Source organism: Solanum stenotomum, chromosome 2, assembly GCF_019186545.1.
Source record: "Solanum stenotomum isolate F172 chromosome 2, ASM1918654v1, whole genome shotgun sequence".
Lineage (NCBI taxonomy): Eukaryota > Viridiplantae > Streptophyta > Magnoliopsida > Solanales > Solanaceae > Solanum > Solanum stenotomum.
In genome coordinates this window covers 64,429,857-64,457,657 of record NC_064283.1, presented here as the reverse complement: position 1 = coordinate 64,457,657, position 27,801 = coordinate 64,429,857, and the positions used below count along the sequence as shown (strand labels likewise).

General features: G+C 29.2%; 1 protein-coding gene, 1 long non-coding RNA gene and 1 pseudogene across 2 annotated transcripts in view; 2 read left to right on the top strand and 1 right to left on the bottom strand.

Moving 5' to 3' along the window:
• Positions 1-20,454: 20,454 nt before the first annotated feature.
• On the top strand, positions 20,455-20,610 carry LOC125857315 (U6 spliceosomal RNA; annotated as a pseudogene).
• A 4,015-nt stretch (positions 20,611-24,625) lies between these two features.
• On the top strand, positions 24,626-26,058 carry LOC125854270 (phosphoenolpyruvate carboxylase kinase 2-like). Its single transcript, XM_049533767.1, has 2 exons — positions 24,626-25,409; positions 25,525-26,058. The coding sequence occupies exons 1-2, from the start codon at positions 24,626-24,628 to the stop codon at positions 25,578-25,580; spliced, it is 840 nt and encodes a 279-aa protein (XP_049389724.1). The 3' UTR covers positions 25,581-26,058.
• LOC125854272 (uncharacterized) overlaps positions 24,646-27,801 on the bottom strand; it is a 30,565-nt gene continuing 27,409 nt past the window's right edge. The window contains exon 2 of the long non-coding RNA XR_007445393.1: positions 24,646-24,754. This is a non-coding gene — a long non-coding RNA (uncharacterized LOC125854272). The remainder of the gene's footprint in view (positions 24,755-27,801) is intronic.

Genomic DNA, 27,801 nt, shown 5'->3' with positions numbered 1-27,801 from the left:
ATTGAGTTTAAAGCATAATTATAATTTTAAATTATTTAGCTTATTGGTTCAATTATTTTATTTCGTTGATTTTGAGAAGCTTGTTAATTAATTAATTATAATTCATCGTGTTTAAAGTTTAGCCGAATTTACTAAATTAGCTATATTTTGAATCCTAGCAATTTAAGTGGTCATTTTCCTATTACAAATCTAGCCCTCTTGACCTTTAATCCCATCCAAATTTCAGTCCATTCTTTCTCATCAAATCCCCAGCCCACTCCTTTATTATTAACTCAGCCCACTATCAATTTTTTTAATACAACAGCATACCAAAATTGGTCCATTCCAGCAGCAACATATGCATACCACTTGACCCTGGGTGTTCTTCTTCTTCCTCCAGCAATGAGCGAAACCCAGAACTCTACGCAACAAACCCAATCGCAAAATCGGCCCAGCGATCGAACGAGACAAACCCAAATCGCAATCCAATCCAGCGAATCGACCCAAATTCAGCAGTAGCTCACAACGATATCGGCGTCAAAATACGATTCCAGCTAAATGACAACAACAACGGACACATACGAAGCAATTCGAGACGAAACAATACACGACGACTTCATGCCTTGTACCCGCGCAGGCAGTACGCTGCAAATTTTGTCTCTTTCCTCCCATCCCTCTCAATTCACAGACGCAATAGTAAAGCATTCTATGCTTTCGTCTTTGTGACCTTGAGATGGAGCCACGTCGCTCGCCAAGGACATTGGAGTTGATCTGAGTCGTCGATTCCCCCTTTCCTCTTTTCCTCTTTCAAAATTGGGTGAAATTTTCAGAGAAAAGGTGTTTATCCTGAAGTTTGAATTCGAAATAGGCCTCGTTTCTACCCATTTTTCATCAATTTCCCCCCAACTTTGGAACCCTACTCCCGTTTATATAACCCACTACTGTTTCGGTATGAGGGGTTGGAAAATTTTGAATCAAGAAAAAAGGGTAAGATACAGTGAAATACATAAGTTTTCTTTGAGGCTAAAATAGACACTAAAATCAACAAGTATTTAAAGAGCATCTCATTTCCAGTTTATTCTTCCAAACACGACCCTCCCGCTGCTCGTTGGAACTTTCTAAGTTGCTGGTGATGGAATAGAACGCTCTAAGTTCGTCCTGTCTCAATTCCTGCTCGACCAAAACGTAAAGGTCTTTATCTTTTATGCTCTTTCCCATCTTCAAAACGAGACCCTTGTGTGTTGTTTGCTTGATATTGGTTGTAAATTCTGTCTTGAGTGTATTCAGCTCTTTGTGTTAGTGTAATCTTCTTTCGTTTTGTTTTCTTCCAATCATGACAACAAGTAGGGGTTGAATGTTAGTGAAATTTTTACTTAGTATGCTACGGTGTCGGTTTGACTCATTGGTATTTGCATAGTAATTTGATTGGCTCTGCTCTTAATAGTTTAACGTTTTGGTTAAAATTCGAACAGCATAAGTTGTGTCACTTGGTTTCTCCATTGTATTTTTTTTTTTTTACTTTTAGTTAACACAACATGAAGTTAGTTGCTATCTGGATGACTTGCCTTCGTTCTTTCCCTTGATTATATATCTTGTTGACAGTGATTTAGCTTTGATTTAACTCGAAATACCATGTTCAATCTTAAGCTATCGTATATTGTCATTTAGCAATGTTACTTTTATTTTGAACAAGTAATCCCCCCATCATTGTCTAGTCAGAAAACATTTGTTCCAAAATAGCATGTCGTTTAATTTAGTCATGGGTTTGATATTACTGCTCATTAGTGCTATTCTCTCTGGATATTTTGTTCATTTTTGTTGGTGTGTGCTAGTGTCCTGCATGATAGTTTTTCACAATTGTTTTTTTTTATGTTTTTATTATTTAATCATTTCTAGTCTCTTTTCTCTTCTTTGCCTAGAAAGGTCTAATATGTTACTGCCTCCAATGTCTATGTGTTTATTTTATCGTGATAAATTAGCATCGTTAGGTTCTATTGGAAGAGCTATTTTGACTATAGCATGGGCTATTTGAGACCATAATGCGTGGATCATTTTTACTTGATGTGTTTTCTTTATATTAAATTATCAATGGATGGTACTTATGTACTTTTTTTGTTTTCTGATGCATGTGATCTATTGATGAGTCCTTTGGGACTTAGGCCTTTACCCTTGCAGTACCAAGGGGACATTAATGTCCGATATCCTCTCTTCCTCGAGTCAGCTATCATGGAAAATTAGGGAAGCATGTGCATAGGTTGAAAATAGATGAATACGGGCTGAAAAATTTGGATTTTCATGTTTCGAAAATTCGAAACAAGTTAAAATACAACTTGTATACAGCGGCATACGTCAATATACATGATGAAATACGATATACAGGTTCGAAATGCAAAAATATAGATTGAGAAGGGCGGAAATACAAAGTGCAAATAAAATACAGGTTTTGGAAGGCCCAAAATGGGTTGGATATGACCCATATATAATGGTATGCATAATGCGTATACACAGATTTTTGAAAGCAAATAGTGCCAAAGCCCAATGAAATAATAAGCAAAATTGAAGGGGAGCTCAAATGGGCCAAAACCCTTGATTTTGATTTTTTTTTTTTAGACTTTAGGACAGGTTCTGAATTTGATATTTCCTTCCTTTGCTCTTTATTTGTATTTGAATTGACTAACTTTTTTTTATGTGAATTGGTTTGCCTTAATTAATTTTCCAAAGATAGTCATTTCTCTTTTATATTTAAAAAATAAAAAATATTTATTTTTTTCGCATTTTATTTATTACTCAGCTCTATTTTATTATTAGTCTTGAAAATATTTGAGTTACTTCCCTTTAGAATGATCCCCCTTAGTTTATTTCCCCTTAAAAAATAATTAATTAAAAAAAATAATAGTAATAAATAAATAAGTTAAAATAAATGAGTTATTTTACGTAGTTAAAATTTCAAAAATTAGTAAAAGTCATTTTTAATCAAACCGCCGGTCAACCGCAAGTTAGCGGACATTCCGAGGGCCTAACACCTTCTCGGAATGTACATTGAACTCGAACCCTTTTTCAATTGATTTTATCTGTTCAAGTCTTTTGAAACCCTTAAGTTTTTTCTTGAATTTTACTACAAATTTAAGTGGCGACTCTGTTTCTTTTGGAAATTCGATTTCTCTTAAATCATAAGTTTAATCAATTTTTCGAAAACTTAGTCATTTCTTCTATTTATTTTTTCGAGTAAAACAACGTACTTCACTATCATATATATTATTATTACCTATATATTCAAAATATTATGTATCTTACCATTGATTAACAGTTTCTTACTATATATTGAGAAAGATACACTCATATACATGCATTTTTGCTACCATATATATACACTAAAATAGGGAGAGAAACGAGTGAGATGGGGAGGGAGGCAAGTGAGATTTTGTTATGTATCTCAGATACATGCAAATAATACTAGATACACACTATATACATGTATATGGTATGATTCACATGTATCGGGATACTAGATACATAGAAGTGTGGCGAGTGAGATGGGAGAGAGGCGAACGAGATCTGTTATGTATCTCAGATACATATGAATCTACTTTGATACAATATATCTAGAACAATTTTGACTTCATATCGTGAGATACATGTATATGGACGTATCTGCATGTATTTAGACGCATCAAAATCTGGTAAAATAGTAACATTACAAACTAGAGTTTATCTTAGTAATTAGTTCCTAAGCTAGTGGATTTATGCAAATTTTCCTTTCATTTATCATATTTTGTGTTATATAATACTCATGATATTCTATATAGGAGACGTATAACTAAAAGAACATTTGAATGCACCATAACACCATTCTTCGATTCCCAACTCATTTAATATATCTTTTGGAAAAGATGTTTATAGTTCATTGTTCTTGAGTTACCTCGCTCAACAGCTCCCAACATATGCAAGACTGTTCTACTCTCATCGTTCAAATTTAATTAAACGAGTTTTTCTTTTATCGTGATTTTTTATATTTTTTTAAATATTTCGAACTGTTAATTATTATGACTTATCATTCAACTTCTTATTTCAAATATCTTATTCTTAAAACTCTAAGATTATTTGTCTGAGTTCAGGATTAAAATTAAGAAATCTAAACATCAAAATCTAAATTGTGTCACATAAAGCAGGACAGAAAAAATATATTCTAAGGCATGTCTAGCTAGGTCAAAATCAACCCTCAAATTAATGGGTCTTTTTCCTCTTTAATATCCACTCTTGGAGCATAAATTGGGATAGAAAAAATATATTCTAAAGTGTGTCTAGCTAGGTAAAAAATAAACCCTTAAATCAATGGGTCTTTTTCCTCTTTAATATTCACTCTTGGAGCATAAATTAGGATAGAAAAAAAAATATTATGACTTATCATTCAACTTCTTATTTCAAATATCTTATTCTTATTTTTAAAAACTCTAAGATTATTTGTTTGAGTTCAGGATTAAAATTAAAAAATCTAAACTTCAAAATCTAAATTGTGTCACATAAATTAGGACAGAAAAAATATATTATAAGGTGTGTCTAGCTAAGTCAAAATCAACCCTCAAATTAATGGGTCTTTTTCCTCTTTAATATCCACTCATGGAGCATAAATTGGGATAGAAAAAAATATATATTCTAAAGCATGTCTAGCTAGGTCAAAAATCAACGGGTCTTTTTCCTCTTTAATATTCACTCTTGGAGCATAAATTAGGATAGAAAAAAAAATATTATAACTTATCATTCAACTTCTTATTTCAAATATCTTATTCTTATTTTTAAAAACTCTAAGATTCTTTGTCTGAATTCAGGATTAAAATTAAGAAATCTAAACTTCAAAATCTAAATATTGTGTCACATAAATTAGGATATAAAAAATAAGTCAGATGCAATGAAGTGGTTGGCATTAATTATGCTTGTTGAATTTAAAGTCTTTATTAGTCCTTGATCAATAAGTAGGTCGTCCTTTGGGGGAAAAAAAGATTATCTTGGGGTAAAAGTCAAAAAGATGTTACTTGAGGACTAAGAGAAAATTAAGCTAAGTAGGATGGTGATGGGGCGTGTTGAAATTTTTTTTGGGTGTGGTTGGTATAAAGGATTCTATTTTTTTAATATTTGATTGGCATAAATATTTGGAAAATATTTATGAAATAAATATGTAAAGTAAGAAAATCATTTTCCTAACCTCTCTTCCAAATCTACCAAGACACCATAGGCCATCAATCGGCTCCCAATTCTGACTTGAGTTAGGTTAGGTCAGGTCTTGGGTCAGGACAAGGTTTTGGGTATGTGCTAATGGTGATTCAATATCATAATATTTGCGCAGATTGTATCTAAATGCTCTTGGGATAAAATATTGTCCTTGCTAATAAGTTATAACCAAAGAAAATAAGTTAGAAAATTACTTATTTTCCGGAAAAATATTTGATTTTGTGGAAAAAACGTTCCTTCAAACCAAATACATGTTAGTATTTGGTATGAAGGAAAATAATACTTATCAACTTTTTCAAGTTTAATTGCTCAAGATTTTTGAATTTCTTAAGAAAACAAATTCGTTAGTAATGATACAAATGACTTATCCTATTAAATTAGATAAGAAAAAAAAAGTTTCACAAACCGCATTACACATTAATTATTGACTCATCCCACCACTCCCACTCTTTACTGATCCATCCATACTTCAACCGTATTTGTCTAAATTATGTAAAATATTTTTATTTGAACTACCTTCATTGATTATTGATTTGTGTAAAACGCCACATCTTTGAGTTTGGCATTCCAAACTATTACATGATCATTGAGTAGAGACAATTCTAAATTGTTCTGCTAAGTTAAACCAAAATTTAAAAGGCACAACTTAGATCCCAAAAACTTGCTTGGAGGGGCCTCATTTATCCACTGGCCTTTATTTGGATAGCAAAAGAGTTGAAAATTAATTTAAAAAAAAACACTTATTTTCCCTGAAAACATCTTTCGACAAAAATACTTTACTTTATAGCAAACTCACATTGTAAATTGCACCAAGGCCATCTTAAAAATCCTTTTGGCCAGAATTTAACCAGAATGGTATTTTACCTTTTTGAACATTTTTACCATTTGAACTTTAATACATTTTAACTAAAAAATGAAAAAAAGATCAGTTTATTTTAAAATAAAAAAGATATTATAATTTTTTTAAATTTTTAGCTAAATTCTAGCTAAATTTTTTGGCCATTTAGCATTACTCAATTATTTTATTACAAATCTCATATTCTTGACTCATTCATTCAGATAGGAATTTCCAAAAAAAAATTGATGTTTACTTTTTCAACATTTTGACTTATCAAATTCATGCCCCCTACCAAGTCATACACACTATAAATTCTAACAAATGGAAAAAAAAATACAACCCATCCTAAAATCTCCAACAATATGAGGATGATAGAAATTTATATCTTAGCATTTCTTGTTATTCAAGAAGTGGTTATTTTTCAAAATAACTTTACAAAAAAAGACTCTTTAGGTTTAGAAATATTGTGGCCATTGGGGAGGCCGCAGATAAGTCAGATCATAGTTCATCTCTTTCACCTAAGTTGTTGGTGCAAGTGATGTGTATATATATATATATTCGCTCAATAATTAAAAAAGTAAAAATTCATATAGTGGGCCTCAATATGTTTGCGACTAAGGTATAGTTTTATTGTAATAATGTAATTTATATATTGCTCCGCTAAATGAAATATTATATTCATGTGTAGTTTTTATCATGATGATGAAGTTTTTTTTTTCTCTCACTTTTGGTCTTGATCATTTATTATTTTCTAGGTTTAGTAGCATCATATATTTTGATTTCTCCTTTCTTGTGCTAAATGAACTTTATTTGAAGTTTGAATTTGAAAGCATGAAATTTGAACTTCAGATTTGAGGTCTCAAATATGATTTTGAAGAGGATAAATTTATAATAATATATATGAATTTTGATTGAGTTTTAAATAAAGATTGTTTAAACAGTTATTTGTGCACTTACCTATATAATTTAATATCATTCTTTTATTTCATCCATCGATATTTAGGTCAAGTTATCATCTTTTTTCAGGTTATAAACAATTAACATACATTCAATTAATTCCAATAATGAATACCTTAAATGAGGAATAACCCAATAGGTTGTCCGTACAAGCGATGGAACATGTAGTTTAATAGTATTTAACCATCATATTCTTTTAGTGAATGGTTATTAAGGACATCTTTTACATACTTAACCCATTTCAAGTGAATCGGGTCAAGAATTGGGTCCGATCTAGAATGAGTGGGTCCTCAATAAATCAAAATATTGATTTAAAATTTTAAATATTTTTTTCTAAAAATTTAGAGTTGTCACAACATCAATAGATACGAAAAATTATATTTCTAATTAAAATAATCATGAAAGTTAACTGGGCAAAGTTGGAAAATCATGAAATGATTTTAGAAAGACAAAACCAAATTAAGTGACTTTGAAGGTCAATTACAACCGACCATTCCAAGTTTCATGTGAAGTCTTTTGTAAAAATGGAATGATTTTTATTAAGCAATTGGATGGACAACTTTTAAGATTAGTCTTTCTTTTAACAGAAAATTATGCAGAATAGCAAACATTTACCCTATATTAGGTACTATAGTTATAGTTTAAGAAACTTGTAATTAGCGGCTACAGTTTCCCCAATTCTTGCTATTCACGTGTTTTGTATTATTCGCCTGATTGTATAATTTGTCTGATTTGTATAAATTCAAAATTTGTATAATTCGGTTCCTAACTGTATAAATTCAGAATTTTATATAGATTTATCCTAGCTATTTGTACACGATTAATGAAAAAATCATAATAAATTACCTTGTTTGTATATTGGCAAGAGAAATATACAAACGAAGTTCTGAAAAATATGTATAAATATAGAATTTGAATATACTTACGCTATTTGTATATTCGCAAGTGAAATATACAAACCGACAAAAATATACAAATCGCAACCTTCCTAGCAAACGAATTAGAGCGCAATTATCGAGATAAAACATTATCCTATTTCTAAAATTCTCTTTCTTTTAACACAACATTTGTTCACCATATTGCCAATTGCAATTAATCCATGTTCCCTAAGATGACAGTCTTAAGTTTGGGCCAACTAATAAATCAGACCAATGATGAGATATTGGGCTGGGCCATTAAATGCATTATATCTGAGCCCAGTCCAAGTAGGACCAGTAAACATTATTGGGAGATAAATAGGACCATTTCGCGCTGTCATTTAACTTTTGATCCCGTGCAAAAATAGTTGTCACGTTAAAAATTAAAGCTCTATTATCGACGGATCATCATAAAACTTATTTTGCCACAAGTCCTAGCGAATCACCAGAATTTTAGTATAAATTGTATCATAACTTTTGAATATATGAGACCTATTTGAACGAACAAACAAAAATGAATCATGATGAAGAGGGCATATCTTCACCTTTCTCATAGCCATAGTCTTTTCTTTCGAAGCTATTTTTATTTGCCTCGAGGCATCAAGAACCCTCCAAGAATTTTATTTTATTTTTTTCACTTCATTGATCGTTAAACGACATTCTTAATTTGTTTTTTCATGCTTCATGTATGTCATGATTTAGTTATAGGATTATCTTTTTCTATTTTTCTTCCTAGCAGGAAAAGAGAAATAAATTAAATAAATAAATAAATAAAAAGTTTATGTTATGAATCAGCCCAGCCCACTAGAGATATTGGGCCTAGAATCAGTTACAAGGCCAGGCTCCACAAAAAGGTTAATCTAGGATTAATTCTTTCTTTTTCAACTTCTCACTTGATATTCAATATTCGTATTAGGGTCAGGGACGTCATAGTTATATGGAAACAAGGGAGTTATACGAAATCCTTCGACGAAAAGTTACATTGTATATTCAAAGGTTAAAATTATTGTTTTTATATATATAGTAGATGTTGAATCCTCTTGACTTCTTCATGTGTTTAATTCTTCATATTTTGAACTTTTTAATGAATCATGTGTTTACCCGCCCCATATCTCCCTGCACAACCTTAAATCTAACCTTGCCCCACATAGAGTTAAATCCACCCTGCCCCGCATCCGTCCCGCCCCATTGCCATCCCTATAGTTGGTACTAGGCAGGCAGAGTGCCTAACACCTATCATTTATTACATTAAATAATTAAAGTGAAAGAACAAAGCACATGACATGCTACCACATGCAAACTAATTAACCTACAACTACTTTATAAGTACTCTTACCTCTCTCTTTTTAAGAACCCTACTTGCTTATCCTTTTAGTCAAACGTCTTCTAGAAGAACTCAAAAGGTAATATATTCTCCATTCACTTTTACTTGTCACGTTCGCTTTTCGAGGGTCAACTTACATAAACTTTGATCAGCATTTTAAGATGTATGCTTTCATCATACTATATAAGATCGATTACAACTTATATATTTTTCATATAATTCTCAAACACCAAAATGTAAAATTAAAATTAATTCGGTTTAGTTTTTCTTCAAAAATTAATCAAATTGACTCTTACGAAGTTGAACATGAAAGTATAGGCTAATATAATTTTTTAAGGGGCGTGTATAAAAAAAAGTGTCATATAAAGTAGTCTGGACCCGGGGGGACATTAATTACATCTAGAAAAACTCCAAATTCAGACCAATATAAAAATGGTTCTTGGAACTACTAATGCCATCAATGACTAAACCTAAAAATTATGACCATTTAGAAGACAAGAAATTAAGGTTTCATAGAATATATGGAGCAAAGAGAGATTCAAAGAACCACTCACATGCCCACATGGGCTATACATATAAAGCCAAATTACACAACTCCCACATAATATTGTGTACTTGTAAATTACCAAATATAATTGCTAATTTTTATAAAATTTTGGAGGAATATTTTTAGGAAATCTTTAATTTCGTAAAAAAATAAAAAATCTGATAGTGAATCCCAACTTATTAAAATAATATTCCCTATTATCTTTCCTTAATTAAAAGCTTTAATAATTATATAGATACTATTATATATTTGAAATTAAATCCTAAGTCAAATTATGAAAAATAAGATGACATTAAACACTTTTAATAATAAGTTAGAATATGAGAATGAGAGATAAAATATTTTATCCACATTAATGGTACCCACTACCTCATCTCTAATACTATAATATACTTATCATATAATATAAATATTTTACATTATTGACAAGACCATACTCTTAGGTCAGTGTGTTCACGTGTTAGTTTGGCTCTGATGCACGTATAATAAAATAAATATTAATTATTTATACGTAGCATATGTAAACTATATAACAATATAATAAATTTATTAATTTTCTTTTATCTAATTTGTTTGTTACACATATTATAAGTTTTATTAACTTATACTAATAAAAAATATCTCCATCAAGACCTAATTTGCGTAAATTGTGCAACCTAACTTTTTTTGGACTGTTCTGGAGACTCTTTATAATTAAGAATTCTTTTAATGTTTGGTCTTCTTATGTAAAGCTATGTTTGCTTATCATTACATTTTTAATCAAATGAGCGCCTTCTAGAAATACTCACTACTAAATACTAAGGTCATAAGTTATGAATTATTTGGGCGGACGTGGATTTAAAATTTGAAATTTATGGGTGTTTTTTAAAGTTTTGATTTAATATATATAATATATAGTTTTTATGTTAATTCATGTGGTATCTTTTGAATTTCAATATTTAAATAAGTTTATTTTTTATTATAATTTTTTATATATCTTTTAAATATTTTGAATTGTCAATCTGTCTTATTTATAGTACTTTTTTACTCGAATATATAAATTTTGTTTTAAAATATTTGAAGATTCTACATATGCCTAAGTTCATTTAACTTTTGATCCCATGCAAAAATAGTTGTCACGTTAAAAATTAAAGCTCTATTATTGACGGATCATCATAAAACTTATTTTGCCACAATACATGAATGGACTTGTCACATGTCCTAGCAAATCACCAGAATTTTAGTATAAATTGTAGGGGTGTACATCATCGAATTGGTTCGGGTTTTTCAAATATCAAACTAAATCAATTGTGTAAAAAATATAAATTTATAAACCAAACCAAACTAATAAAATTCGAATTTTTTCGGGTTTTTCAACCTCGAGTTGGTTCGGGTTTTTCAAATACCAAACCAAACCATTGTGTCAAATTTTTAAATTTATAAATCAAACCAAACTAATAAACCTCGGATTTTTTCGGTAAAGTTTGCATACAAACATATAATTAACTTGTGGTTCAAATATTTCTTTAGTCCAACCAAAATACAATTATCTAAGGTGTTTCTTAAGAAAATAACACAAAATATGAGATGAGTACTGATGACACTAAAATATTCAATAAAAAATAATAATGAAAACATCATACAAAATAAATATTGCAAAGTCATAATGAAAATGATCATAATTTAAAAGTACTAAATCATGCTAAAATAAGTTTAATAAGTATTAGTTACATTACTAAATATTTAAGGAAAATTAAAATTAGATTATGTATTTTAATTGTCTAAACCAATGTAAAACTAAAGAGCAAATATTCAATATTATTGTCATTCTTAGTGTTGTATTGATTTTCTTTTTGCATTAGTATTAATTTGATTTTGATTCAAGTTTTATTATAATTATCAACATCTATGAACTATAATTTTTATTGGACCATTCCGAATTCTAAGTTTTAAACTTAAAATAATATATTAAAAGATAAAAACTATGAAATAGTATAAGAAATATTTTAAAATTATATCAAAGTAAATATTTTTATGTATAAAATAAAATTTTAAAATTACATATATAATGTCGGGTTGGTTTGGTTTCGGGTTGATTTTTTTTAGTTAAAACCAAACAAACCCAAATATAGTGGATTTTTTTTTCCAAGTCAAACCAAACCACTAGCCGGATTTTTTTTTCGGTTTGACTCAATTTGCGATTTGATTTGGTTTTTGGTTCGATTTTGTACAATCCTATATATGAGACCTATTTGAACGAACAAACAAAAAATCTAATAGGGCATATCTTCACCTTCCTCATAGCCATAGTCTCTCTTTCGAAGCTATTTTCAGTTGCCTCGAGGCATCAAGAACCCTCCAAGAAAAATTTTGGTTTTTTTCACTTCATTGACCGTTAAACGATATTCTTAATTTTTTTTTTCGTGCTTCATGTATGTCATGATTTAGTTATAGGATTTATCTTTTTCTATTTTTCTTCCTAGCAGGAAAAGAGAAATAAATAAATAAATAAAATTGTTCCATTGTAGCTATTGCTGATAATCTAAAAAGTTTATGTTATGAATCAGCCCAGCCCACTATAGTGATATTGGGCCTACAATAAGTAACAAGGCCAGGCCTCCACAAAAAGGTTAATCTAGGATTAATTCGTTCTTTTTCGACTTCTCACTTGATATTCAATATTCGTATTAGGGTGAGGGACGCCGTAGTTATATGGGAACAAGGGAGTTATACGAACCCCTTCGACGAAAAGTTACATTATATGTTCAAGGTTAAAATTATAGTTTTTATATATATAGTAGATGTTGAATTATCTTGACTTCTTCATGTGTTTAATTCTTCATATTTTAAACTTCTAAATGAATCATGTGTTTACTTCTTGATATTTTAAATCTAGTTAAAATTCTAACTCCACCACTAATTAAAATCTAGACTAATTAAGTGTAACAACCCATCCCGCTAAATTTTGACTCCACCACTAATTAAAGTTTAGACTAATTTAGTGTAACGATTCAACCCGCTAGTGATATTGTCCACTCTGGATCTAGGGCCGTACGACTTAAAATGTGTCACTAATTGATAAAAACATGTTTACTTATATACCCAACATCTCTTTGTGTTTTTACCGATATGAAATTTTTTGTCTTAAGTTGACATTCAAATTTTTACCGCATACGGCCTATTTAAAGGAGAGTGCTCAAATTTTAAACTTAAAATTCTAATTAATATTAATGAATCATATCAATCCCACCATAACCCTAATTGGTATGTATAACATGAGCAAGTCAAAGGAGTATTAGGCAGGCAAAGTGCCTAACACCTTTCAAAGAAGTTGAATTTCTGCCTATAATATGCTCTACACATCATTCATTACATTAAATAATTAAAGTGAAAGAACAAAGCGCATGAAATGCTACCACATGCAAGCTAATTAACCTACAACTACTTTATAAGCACTCTTACCTCTCTCCTTTTAAGAACCCTACTTACTTATCCTTTTAGTCAAATGCCTTCTAGAAGAACTCAAAAGGTAATATACTCCTATTCACTTTTACATGTCATGTTTCGCTTCTCAAGAATTAATTTACATAAACTTTGATCACCATTTTAAGATGTATGCTTTCATCATACTATATAAGAACAATTACAACTTATATATTTTTCATTTTTTTTTTTTTTTAATGACAAGGGAAACCTGCAGCCACTACCCTTTGGGTGCGCACAGGGTAAAACCCCCGCTCCTATGCAATAGCTCGCAAACCACATAGGAGAGGTAACCCGCACTAGGTAAGCCCGGTGCGACGAGCTCGACCCAGAAGGCAAACCCCTTGCTTTCGCTGGCAAGGGGTTTCGAACTTGAGACCTCCAACATGGAAGTCCCAAGCCCAAACCACTGGGCCACCCCGAAGGGTACAACTTATATATTTTTCATATAATTCTCAAACACCAAAATGTAAAATTAAAATTAATTGGATTTAGTTTTGCTTCAAAAATTAATCAAATTGACTCTTACGAAGCAAAACATGAAAAGATAGTTTAATTTAATTTGTAAAGGAACGTGTAAACTAAAAATGTGACATAGTCCGAACCCGGGGGACATTAATTACATCTTGAAAAACTCCAAAGTCAGACCAATATAAAAATGGTTCTTGGAACTACTGATGCCATCAACGACTAAACCTAAAAATTATGACCATTTACAAGACAAGAAATTAAGGTTTCATAGACAGAGAGATTCAAAGAACCACTCACATGCCCACATGGGCTATACATATAAAGTCAATTTACACTACTCCCACATAAGATGGTGTACTTGTAAATTACCAAATGTACAAGTCATTATCAGATAATTGCTAATTTTTTTAGAAAAAATAGGAGGAATAATTTTACGAAATCTTTAATTTCGTAGAAAAAAATAAATAATTTTCTGATAGTGAATCCCAACTTATTAAACTAATATGCCCTACTATCTTTCCTTAATCAAAAAGCTTTAATAATTATATACATGCTATATTATATTTGAAAATTAAATCCTAAGTCAAATTATGACAAATAAGATGACACTAAACACTTTTAATAATAAGTAAGTTAGAATATGAGAATGAGAGATAAAATATTTTATCCACACTAATGATTCCCACTACCTCATCTCTAATACTATAATATACTTATCATATAATATAAATATTTTACATTATTGACAAGACCATACTCTTAGGTCGGCGTGTTCACGTGTTAGTTTGGCTTTGATGCACGTATAATAGAATAAACACTAATTATTTATACGTAGCATACGTAAACTATATAACAATATAATAAATTTATTAATTTTCTTTTATCTATTTTGTTTGTTACACATATTATAAGTTTTATTAACTTATACTAATAAAAAATATCTCCATCAAGACCTAATTTGCGTAAATTGTGCAACCTAACTTTTTTTGGACTGTTCTGGAGACTCTTTATAATTAAGAACTCTTTTAATGTTTGGTCTTCTTATGTAAGTTATGTTTGCTTATCATTATATTTTTAATCAAATGAGTGCCTTCTAGAAATACTCACTACTAAATACTAAGGTCATAAGTTATGAGTTATTTGTGCGGACATAGATATAAAATTTGAAATTTATGGGTGTTTTTTAAAGTTTTGATTTAATATATATAATATACAGTTTTCATGTTAATTCATGTGGTATCTTTTGAATTTCAATATTTAAATAAGTTTATTTTTTATTGTAATTTTTCATATATCTTTTAAATATTTTGAATTGTCAATCTGTCTTATTTATAGTACTTTTTTACTTGAATATATAAATTTTGTTTCAAAATATTTGAAGATTCTATATATGCCTAAGTTCATAATTAAAGTTAAATTATTTGACTCTCAAAATCTAAACAACACAACATAAATATAAACTAATATTTTGTGAATACGTACCTGGCATGCTTGTATCTGCCCTTGCATCTGGAAGACACTAAGGGATCATTTGGTACGCGAAGAATTATAAATATTTTCTCTATTCAATAATAGTTGTGTTGGAATTTATGTAGTTTTGATGATTGACAAAGAAAGATGAAACACGTCATTCAACATGGTCCAAAGGTACACTATTATGAGCAATTAAATTCGGAAAAGCTTTCAAAATAAATAGAGACAAGAGTGCAGAAATCAAGAAATGAATAATGTTAATTTCATATAAAACTCAAGGGATCAAACTAGTGATGAATTGAAGAAAAAGAATCAATGAGTTTGATTTGAAGAATGAGTCTAAAGAAGCGAGCAGTTTGACTTAAAGAAGGAGTCTTACTTGAAGTAGAACTCTAAGAGCCCGTTTGGATTGGCTTAAAGAAAGTACTTTTAAAAAGTAACTTTTTAAAGTGCTGAAAGTTATTTTAGAAATAAGTAGTTATAAAAAAAAAAGTAGTTATGTGTTTGGATAAAAGTGTTGAGTTGAAAAAAAGTTGTGATGTGATTGGCAAATAAGTGTTGTTAAACACTTTTTTTTAATCAAAATGTCTGAAATATCCTTAAAACTGTTAGCATAATAAAAAGTTGATTAGTCTAAGGTTTTTATTTCTAAGAAAAATTAAAACAAAATTAATTTATATTTTAATTCAATTTCAATAACTTAATATTTAAGTTAATTTTAAATGTGCAAATTATTTTAATATCAGAAATATATAATTTGAATAGATCACATGAAAGAATTTGGGAATTGTTTAAAAGAATTAATGATAAAAAAGTAATATACTTGGTCAAAGTAAAATGACTTTTAAGTTAAAAAAAAAGGGGGGGTCACCCTACTTTTAACTTTTAACTTATTTTAAGTTGTTTTTATAATTGTCAAAAACTTTCACAAGTCAAAAACTGACTTTTAAGTCAGTTTGACCAACTTAAATGCCCATCTAACCAGGCACTAAGTCAAGAGAGTTGAAGTCAATAAGGAGTTTGAAGTGAATAATAACTCTATGAAGAATTGTGCTTAAATAGAGGGAAGTTGTCCAAAATACTTGTGCACTTACAGAGAAAAAAACCAATTGAAAAATTGACTTCGCAAGTGCTATCAGCGAACGGAAGGAACACATCGAAGAATCCTTTTACAGAGTTTATGTGTTAGGGTTTTTCCTTTGTGATTAAGTCTTGATGTGATTTTAGTTCAATGATTATAAACTGAATTAAGTGTGTTGTCTTTAGGTTGTGATAACTCGAAGAGTTGGGAACACATATTTTGGGAGGTTTGTGTTGAAGTTTTGGAATTATAGTTCATAATTCCTTAGGTTACATACAATTGTAATATGTTTTATGTGGAAGCTCAGTGATTTAGTGAAGTTGAAGTTAAATTTTGTAGGGTTACAGGTCGTGGTTTTTTACACTTTTTGAGTCGGGTGTTTTCCACATAAAAATATTGTGTTTTTACTTACTGCACATTAGGCAACTTGTTTACACATAGGCGAAAATTTAAAATCAGTAAATTACTAAATCGTGCAGATTAACAAGTTGTTCATTATTGATTTGACACGAACATTAAAAAGCAATAAAAAATAGAAATAATTTTATCAAATCACCCTTATTAAATATAAGTTATCTAAACATTGAATAATGAATAATATTTAATAACAATAGTAACTAGATACAACATGGTAAATTATTCATTGATTTTATAAACTGGACAAATATTATTACAAATTTCAAAACAATATAGTAGACAAGTAAAGATGGACGAAAAGAGTAACTAATTTCAAAATTAATATCAGGATAAATTTATCTTATTTTATCTGAGATAAAATTGCGAGATGATTATTTCAAAATTTACAATATTATTTTTATCTCATAAAAATAAATATAATCATAATTTTAAAATAACTAATCTCAAAATAATTTATTATATGATCAAACAAAATGTTTGAATGAAGCACAGCGATTCCAAAAACTACTCACATGGGCACATCAAGACAACTTATAAAACTTCCAAAAAAACTTCTTTGTTTAATATATTTCTAAAAAAGAGGTAGTTGCATGAAGTACATTTGGCTAAGGGTCCATAGTCCAGGGGCAGAAGGAATCTCCTGCTCCAATGAGTATAATTTACTCGATATTTACATCAAATTATATAAATTTGTTATAATTTAAAAAATTAATAAAAATGAGAGTACATTTTAATTAATTATGATAATCGCTAATTAAAAATTTACATATAAATATATATTATGTATTTATTGATTTGATATAAATATATCATACGAGTAAATATCAATACAAGAAGACATGAAGCTAAAGTAAAGATCTACGAAACTTATATGACCGTGATATTATATTTGCGATATTTTTAATTAAGAACGAAGAAATATTTATCAAATATAAATACTAGTGGAGTACATATATTAAACTAAAAACCAAGATAGCTTATCAAAACTTGCCCCACTAATCTAGATTTCTCTTTCTTGAATTAAAAATAATGATAGCTCTATTTGACTAACCACATGGGATGTCTAGTGTTGCTATGTAATTGTGTTGTTTGAATTTTTTAAAATTACTAGTGTATGTGTTAATGTTTGATATTTCAAATAATATTTTTATTTTTATTTTCCACTTGATATTTAATACTTGTTGTAGAGTTAGACTAATACAAATCTGATACATAAAATCTCATTTTGAATGTAAACCCTTCCCTTTCCACTTTTTAAAATATGAAATTATTTACGAGTACTCTGTGTTACTAAATAAAATTAGTGTCGTATTTTGTTGTTTAAATATAGAATTTGTTGATTGCTAGTGATCAACATAAACTTTATTCTCAAAATAAAATCCAGAATCTTATTAAGAATAAGGACGGAGAAACGCTTACAACCCACCAAAACCTTTTTGACATTACTATATTTCTTCATATTTGGCATCATTGGTTTGGTTGAAATTTGAGTACCTTATATAATAACTAAGAAATAATTGAATACCTTAGTAACTAAGAAAATGCCAACAAATATACTAGCTAGGCAAGTAGACAAGTTATTTTCATCTAATAGAAATTTTACACATCTTATATAAGTCCCCAACTTTACTTTGGTCTACTTGTTGGTGACTTCAAATAATTTTATTTTAAACTTAGACATGCATTTAGCTTTTCTTAAATTTAATATCGAGTCAAATTATATTATATAAATTAAACTATAAATTGAAAAGGGCTTAGTTTTGATTTTTTTTTCCACTTTCGAAGTTCTATCTCATACTTTTCATCAGAATTGATTCTCTTGTCTGATTTTGAAATCCAAACATACGTACTAAGTCAAATAAGATTTTTTCTTATTTGCATGTGAATATGCTAATTATTGTACGAATAACTTTATCCTAAACAAATTGTGTCCAAGCTTAAATGTCCATTCGATAAAACATTGAGACGCAGAATATATATATCATATGACAAAATAACATCACAAATATCTAAATCTCTTGGTTCTTGATGTAACAAATTAGGTCCACTTATTGGAAAAATTGGGACTATAATACTATTTTTTTATCATGCGTTTGGTCCTTGCATTGTACCTCACAAGTGTTATTTGTGCACCACTAAAAATTGTGGTAGGTGATAAAGTAGTTTTATATTCTAAACAATAAATTTTTAATTAGAGTTTTGAAAATATATTTTTTTGATAAAAAAGTATTGTGTTTCAAAAATGAAACTTTTTTTCTACAAGAATATAAGTTAGCCAAGTCCTAAAATAAGTATTGAATATCAGATAAAAAAGAGAAATTTAATTCTACACTCTTTACATAATAAGTATTGAATATCAGATAAAAAAGAGAAATTTAATTCTACACTCTTTACATAGTTTTCAAGTAAATGATAATAAGAGATTATTTTCACGATTAAAAACAAAAAAGTTTATTGTTATTTGTGTCATTGTTTTGTCAATTTATTTGGGGCGGTCAGTGCTTAAAGTAGTACGTACACTAATTTGCCTAACTTCCACGTCTTCAAACATTCACATTTTTTTCTTACAAAAGAAAATGTAATTAAAGAAATTAAAAAGGACTTTTGTTTTATGTCAAGAAAATCTGCGATTGATATTTTTTGAGTGCGTATTAAATAAATTAGGAACTCTACTTTTATGTAATAGTTCGTAAATAACATAAGAGAAATAAATAAACTCAATTTAAAAGATCAATTTCCTACAATCACAGACAAAAAGTTTCGAACTTGAAAAATCAATTATTAAAATCGAAGTCAAATTATTTGAGCCACCTTTATAACAAATTATGTTCTACATGTGTGTATTTAATTTGACTAGCTTAAATTTTGCAACCTAATTTTGTTGGACTATTCTAGTGACTCATTTCATATACCTAGTACACTTGAGGAGATATGGAGAATATAACCAATATAGGTTGTGGTGTAGTGGTGAGAATTTTTCACTCTTAATCAGATGTTTTGGGTTTTGAGCCCTCAATATGAAAAAAAATCATGTTTGAAGCGTGATCCCCGAATGAGCCCCGTAGTGTATAATTCGGTTTAGTCGGGGATTCGGACACCGAATGAAAAACAAAAAAAGAAATGGAGAATATACCTAAATTCAAGATTTTGACCAACCCTAATATCTCCAAAAAGCCTCCTTGTGAAAGTTTGGTCACTCTTCTTTTAACTATGAGAAGAAAAATCATCAAAAGTTATAATGTGAAAGATAAAATTTAGAATTCGTCTATTTTCATTAAAATTATTGTGTTTAACCTAATCGAATGAATAAAATTTTGATGGGAGCACTTCTTCTTTTAATAAATCATATACATTACGAATCAGATTAATCAACAATTCAAAGCCGGTATGCGAAGCAACGAGTGGAAAAAAAAACTTATAGAAGAAATTGATAATAATGTTGGTTGACTTATGATTTTTCTATAAGCATATTATCAGAATATACTTTTATTATTTTCCTTTTAGGTTCTTCTTCTTTTTTCCTTGTTTATTTTTCTATAGTCAAATGAGAAGAAAATGCATTTCTAATTGAATTTCAAGCAAGGGAAAAAAACAGTTTGAATCAATAACAAAGAAACATGAATATTTGACTAAAAAGAGAGTTTTTTAGGAATAATTTAACAAGTTTCCCTTTTTTAAAAAAAGTTTTGCTAAATAAAGTATCAAGAAAATAATTTATTATTTAAAATAAGATGCTACCTAGTAAAGAAAATTATCGAACAAGTCCCTTTGAGGATATCCGATAAAATTTGAACGATATATAGAAGATTAACATAATTTTAGCCCAAAGATAACACCCACAAATCAAAACGATACAAAGATTAACTTGACCTCTATGCAAGGATGACATGCACAAATCGAGAAATGATAACATTTTTAATTGTAGAACAAATTAACCTATCATCACTTATGCACCCTTGACTTGTAGGAATGATATATACTTTATAAGCAATTTGACATCTCTTTTTCTTTTCTCTCTTATTGATTAATTAATATATATATATATATATATATATAGAACTTAATTCATTTTAGTCAAATGAGTCTCTTCTAGGAAATTTAAAGAAATATAAAAATGGGTCCTTCAAACACTACTAATTAAGTCATATATGAACCATCTAGAAGACACGCAACGTGTGAGTGAAGCAAAAAGATTTTGTGTTTGAAATAATAAACACAAAGTTCAATAAATAAATAAATATACTAACTTAAACATACTATAATATTTGTGTAAATGTTTTAACATTTGAAACTTTGACTTATTACCGGCTACCAACACTGAAATCACCTGATATGTATAATATCATAAGATTCAAATAAATATTTTAATAGATTTTACATATGTTTAATATTCAAAATTTTAATTTTTTTTTCCTCAAATTCGTATTCAATCAAACTAATAGCATATTTAGTCAATCTTTAAACAGTTTCTTATTTTGAAAAAATAGTCTTTATACTTTTCGAGAATAACACTACATATTTGGATAAGCAATTTATAAATTATTTTCGCTAATATAAAAGTAGCAATTTATACTGTTTGACTAAGTGCTTTCAATAGTGCTTCTGAAAAAAAAAAAACCTCTTATTACTATTCATGAACACTTTTTTATCTATAAAAAAATTTGACGAAACACCTCCATTTCTTAAATAAGTATATATATTTTTTTTCCAAAAAATATGCAATTTTAATTTTCTAAAAATTGGCCAATCAAGTTATAAAACACAAAAAGTAAAATGGAGGGAGTAATTAATCTTTTTACACCCCCCCCCCCCCAACCCCAATTTTCTTTTATATATTTTCTTTATTTTTTTGAAAATGACTTAAAATCAAATCAAAAATATCAAATTAAAGTAGGGGAAATAAGATCTAAATGGAACAAAATATTGATGCCAAAAATAAAAAAAATTTGGTGTTCATGTGGTCTATAATTAATGTGGGAACACACAACGAAGATAGCTTATCAAATGTTCCAAAGGGCAATAAGTCCATGTTAGGTTTATAAATATCAATGTCATATTCTTCAAAATCAATTTGATACGTTATCAAACTGATCTTTTTTCGTTTGTTTTGACTTTTCATTCGGTATCTAAAAAGATTATTACTGTCTCGCTATAATCTTTGATGATACATAGTATTTTTTGAAGTGTGAAAACAACAACATAGTTATCGTTACGAGATAACTTATCAAAGTTACTCCCCCCACAACTCATTGATATACACACATTATGTATACTTTTATGTATAGTGCTCATATCAATGATCAATTGACTAATTTATCTTAATTTGTGCATAAAAAATTGATAGCTCCATTTACCCTACCACATGGGGTTACAGTTTAGGTGAGCTGTATACTAATAGTAACCTGTGTTTGGTCCCCTTTTTTCCAATTTTCCGTTATCGTATTATTTGATATTGTTATCACTCTTTTCCTCGTAATTTCTTTACTGTCGTATTCTCTTCTAATTCATATTTTGAAATGCTTTCTTGAGCCGAAGGTCAATGAAAACATCTTTTAAGCTTTCACAAGATAGTTAGACTTTATGTACACACATTCTCTCTAAATTTTATTTATAAAATTATACTGAATATATTATCATTATTTAATTTATACCATCACGATATTTGATTGTGAGGGCTTTAGGCAGCTTAGCCGACTTATTTTCATAAAAAATTCATCACTACATAATTAATTAATTCCACATTTTACACATTCATTTTCTTGAGTAAATAGAAAGGTCGTCCCCAATTTTACTTTGAGTTTGTTTACTTGTTTGAGACGAGACGTATAGCTATGATACTATTTTAATATTTCTTTCATTTTTAATATGAAATTTTATTTATCGTCTCCGTTCTCAACTAGCACACCTAAACATTGTTTGTTAGTGGATGCGAGAATAATCCAGAACATGTTAGGTCCACATAATGGAAAATAAGAGGATTTTTGGGACCATAATTTCTTTTCACGTATATTATTTTTGGATTATTTATGCCAATATTAATTATTGTATTGTCAATTTATTTAAGTACCGTACAATTATTTTTTCCAAGCCTCCACGTCTCAATTTTCTAACTCCTTTTTTTGACTCCATAAAACGTACGTTCATTATTCGTTTGTTGACATTTTTTTCACAAAAGAAAATGTAGCAAATAAAATAATATTTCATTCCGTTCCTTTTTAGTTGTTATAGTTTTTTTTTTAGAATCAAACAATATAAGTTTTGACTAATAAGATATATTTTTTCATCGTATTGATATTTTAAAAATGGCAAATTACAAAAATCACATACTTTTAAGGAAAAATTACAATTTATCCCTTAAAAGTTTATAATTACAGAAATCCCTCAAACGGATACAATAATATAAGCGCTGATACATTAATCTGATGCGCGAGATACAACAATATAAACGATGATACATGTGCGAGATATAATAATATAAACGATGATACATTAATCTGATGCGCGAGATACAATAATATAAGTGTTGATACACTAATTTGATGCGCGAAAATGAGGGATTTTGGAGATTTGTAAAACTTATAGGGGATAATGGTAATAAGTAAACTAAAAGGTGGGATTTCTGTAATTTTTCCTAAAAAAATTGCGACTTATAATACTTTTTGTAGAATTTTTGAATACCTAAAATTTTATATTAAAATATCAAATAAATGTAATCTAATTTAACTTTATAAATTAATCAAATTGACTCTCGAAAAATGTAACATGACAAGTAAAAAGGAACGAAAAGAGTAATAATAACAAAAAAGGAATAATCTTACATGTAAGGATTAAAGTAACTTTAAAACTTGTATAAACATGGTTTAAGATTAAATTTATCAAGAAACGCCAATAGCAACAAATCCCATGTTTAAGGGAAACAACCTAGTTTAATTATATTAATTATACAAGTCCAATTTTTCTAGTAGTGTTATTTTTCTAAAAAAAAAAATATTTGCAATTTCATAAATAAATAATAAAAAAAAGAGTCCACCTTAATTCACGCCGTTCACAATATTGTATGGAATATGCATGAAATGAAGAGTGACACAATTGCTTACGTAGTCAAGTTTTTTTTTTTTTCTTTTTGAGTTTTTACTTCGATTAAATTTGAATTCGCGTATAACAAAATCCATTTTTAAAAGGTAACACTTTCAACAAGATTTTTCCATTATAATTCAAACTCGAGATATCTAACTAAATGTGAAGAAAATCAGGATTCCTGAACCATCACAACATTAAATTCAAATTCGAGATATCTAACTAAACGTTGAAGTAATCTCATACCATATTACTACCATTGATGTTGAATTATGTATTTACTAACTAGTAGTGGTTCAAAAGATACCAAAAAAGAGAAAGTCGAATCAAATTGTGTTCCAATCGATTTACAATTCCTACTAAATCTATATTTACTATATTTTGTGTATGTTCCAAATATATTACGTTTTTGAAATATAAACTCTAAATTATTTAGAATTTGTTATTTATTTATGTCTAGCTATGATTTGTTTATCTTAGTTTATATAAAAATATGTTTTTTAATCCTACTTTAATTTGGAGAGAAATAAGAGAGCTTGTAGTGAGATTCAATCTTTTTAAGTTTTTGATAAAATATTTTATTTCAACATTACTCTACGGCTCTACCATTAATATATAAATATAATTATTTTTAATTGACCGACTAAATACTCGCGTATTTTATTTCACATAGTCAAACGATCCTTAAACGAGAAGCTTCTAAATATTACATCTCTCCTCCAAATAAAACGCACCTCCACTTATGCGAATATTCGCTTTTATTTTATTTCCATAAATACCCTTCCCTTAATTTTATAAATACACCTTATTCCCTTTACAAAAACCCCAAAAACCAAACAAAGCCTAAAAAAAAAATATGTTTCAAACCTTGAAAAACGAATTTCAAATTTGCGAAGAAATCGGCCGTGGTAGATTCGGTACCGTCTACCGCTGCTTTTCTCCGGCGACCGGAGAATCCTTCGCCTGTAAATCTATCGACAAAAACCTCCTCATTGATTCCACCGACCGTGAGTGTCTCGATAAAGAGCCCAAAATTCTTCAACTCCTTTCCGGTAACCCCAACATTCTACATCTTTACAAGGTTTATGAAGATGACGATTTCCTTCACATGGTTACCGATTTCTGCCCGAATAGTGATTTATACGAAAGGGTTTCATCTGGGTCGTTGTCAGAATCGGCTGCCGCGGCTATTCTGACTCAGTTGGTTTCTGCGATTAGCTATTGTCATCATATGGGTGTAGCTCATCGTGATATTAAGCCGGATAATGTGTTGTTTGATTCGGAGAATAGATTGAAGCTTGCTGATTTTGGATCTGCGGAGTGGTTTGCTGGTTGTGAAGGGAGGATGATGAGTGGGGTTGTGGGTACGCCGTATTATGTTGCGCCGGAGGTTTTAATGGGGAAAGAGTATAATGAGAAGGTGGATGTGTGGAGTGCAGGTGTTATTTTGTATATTATGCTTTCTGGGGTTCCTCCTTTTTATGGTGAAACGCCGACTGAGACTTTTCAAGCTGTTCTCAGAGGGAATTTGAGGTTTCCGACGAGGAATTTCAGGTCAGTTTCGCCTGAAGCGAAAGATTTGTTGAGGAAGATGATATGTAAGGATGTTTCCAGACGATTTTCAGCTGAACAAGTACTGAGTAAGTTAAATTTCTCTGATTTTCATTTAATTTCACTTTCCCCTGTTTTTTTTTTCTTCTGTAAAGTATCTCTGTTTTTTGAGTTGCTGATTTTGATGTTCTTTGTTATATACAGGACACCCATGGGTGATTAATGGAGGAGAAACAAGATCAATGGCTGATCTAAACTGAAGAAGAAGAAGATGATGATAACTGGTTTTTCCCTAACAACTCTATAAATACTACTGATAAGTTTTTGCTGTATATACACCAATGTCAGCAGCTCCATGTGAAAAAGGAAGAAAATGAGGAGAAAGATAAGCTCTTTCTTGGTATGATATCAGTTCTACAACAAGGGGTTCCCTCTTTTAACTTTTTTTCTCCTTTGAGATGTTGTTACTGTGTTGTGGAGAAGAATCTGAAGAGGATAATGAATCTCCTAAAAAAAAAAAGTTTTCTGGCTATGTAGAAATAGATGATTTTCCCACTTTTATGTGTTTTTTGGTATATGAAAGGTTGTGGAAGAGAAGGAAGGATAAGTGTTTATCCTTCAAGTTTTGTTTTAGAGGAGCACTATGTATTATGTAATAATAAAGTTTGCTTCTTTTTATGTAATCTTTGAGATATCTCCTATAATATTTGTGTCTTGAAGCACCATCTTTTGTTGATAGTTTGTTGTGGAATTGTAATTTCAGCATCTTGATTATGTATTTCTGGTTTATTGATATGAATTATCGGAAACAGTTTTTTTACCCCCTACAAAGGTAGAGGTGAAGTCTACGTACATCTATCTACCTTAGTCACCACTTGTGGGAGTGATTATACTGAGTATGCTGTTGTTGTTGCCGCTTTACCAAGAGGTAAAGTTTGCGTATTACCCGCCAAGAGTAAAGTTTGCATACATCATACCTTACCTTGGCTATACTAATGGGAGGGATTATACTAAGAGACTGTTTGGATGAACTTAAAAGTTGGTCAAATTTACAAGTCATTTTTACTTTTTGAGAGTGTTTGACAAAGTTAAAAATAAGTTAAAAATCAAACGGGGTTTAAGTATGTTGTTGTTGTTTTACTAATATGAATCTTGAATTGTTGATATTGGGTTTTAATCTTAGCTTAAGCTTTATTGATGAGGAAGTGTCCATACTCCATAGATTCTGCAATGTGTTTCTTGAGTTTGGAATATTAAGAAAGGAGTGTCTTTTTGACTTTTCAAAGAGGCATAATATTGCTTTTCTCTAAGTTGGATTCATCAAGAAAATGAAAAAAAAAAAAAAGCAAAAGACTTGAGGTAAAGTACAGTTGATTGTACTGATCCTTTAAGCACCTATCAAGAAAGGAATGGTGGATCTTGTAGTTTTTAGTTGATGTGTGGGTGGTGGTAATGGAATCTACAAAGATAAGGTCTATTTTGTATCTTATAGCATATGCTTTTTAGTTTATAAATATTGCCAATCTATTAGGTGTGGTACATATTCTTTTATTTGCTTCACTTCAAGTGTCCTAATTTGATTAAACACAATAACAATAATATATCCCGTAAAATATCACAAGTGAGATCTGGTGTAAAATTAGAGAAACACAACAACAATAACATATTCTGTGAAATATCACAAGTGAGATCTGGTGTGAAGTTAGAGAAACAAAACAACAATAACATATCCCGAGAAATATCACAAAGTGAGATCTAGTGTGAAGTTAGAGAAACACATAAATTGAAACATAACAAAGTTGTTATAATGATAAGGTATCTCCTATGTATTAGGATAAGAAAATAAAAAGAGATTCCTTGTTATGTGAAATTCTCTATACCTTTATGTAATTTTTGATTGAGGAGGCATTAGTGCTTGTCCTTTAATTATGTTTATAGGAGCACTATGTGATAAAGTTTGTTGCTTTAATAATGCAATGGATATATAATAATGTGTTTGAAATCACAGATAGAGAAAGCAACACTTTATATTAATATTGTTGAGCTATGTTTTTTTTCCTGCTTTATTGATGTGAATCTTATTTGTGTGCAACTTGTTGAAAGCTAATACTCCCTCCGTTTTAAAAAAAAATGATCTTCTTTCTTTTTTAATCTGTTTAAAAAAGAATGACCTATTTCTTTTTTTGGTATCATTTTATTTTCAGTTTTTCACATGACATGTTTAAAGCCACAAGATTGAAAGACAATTTAGTACATTTGATATAATTTTAATTTAGGACTATAAAATTCAAAAGTCTTCTTTATTTTTTAAAACTTTGTGTCAAGTCAAATCATGTCACTATTTGTGAAACGGAGAAAGTAGTATGAAAGCATCTTATTGACTTTTATGCTTTATTCATGTGGACTTCAGCTATTATGTGATGTGTTTCTTAAGTTTGGGATATTTTTGTAGCATATTATTAAAGCGTATACTGAAATTTT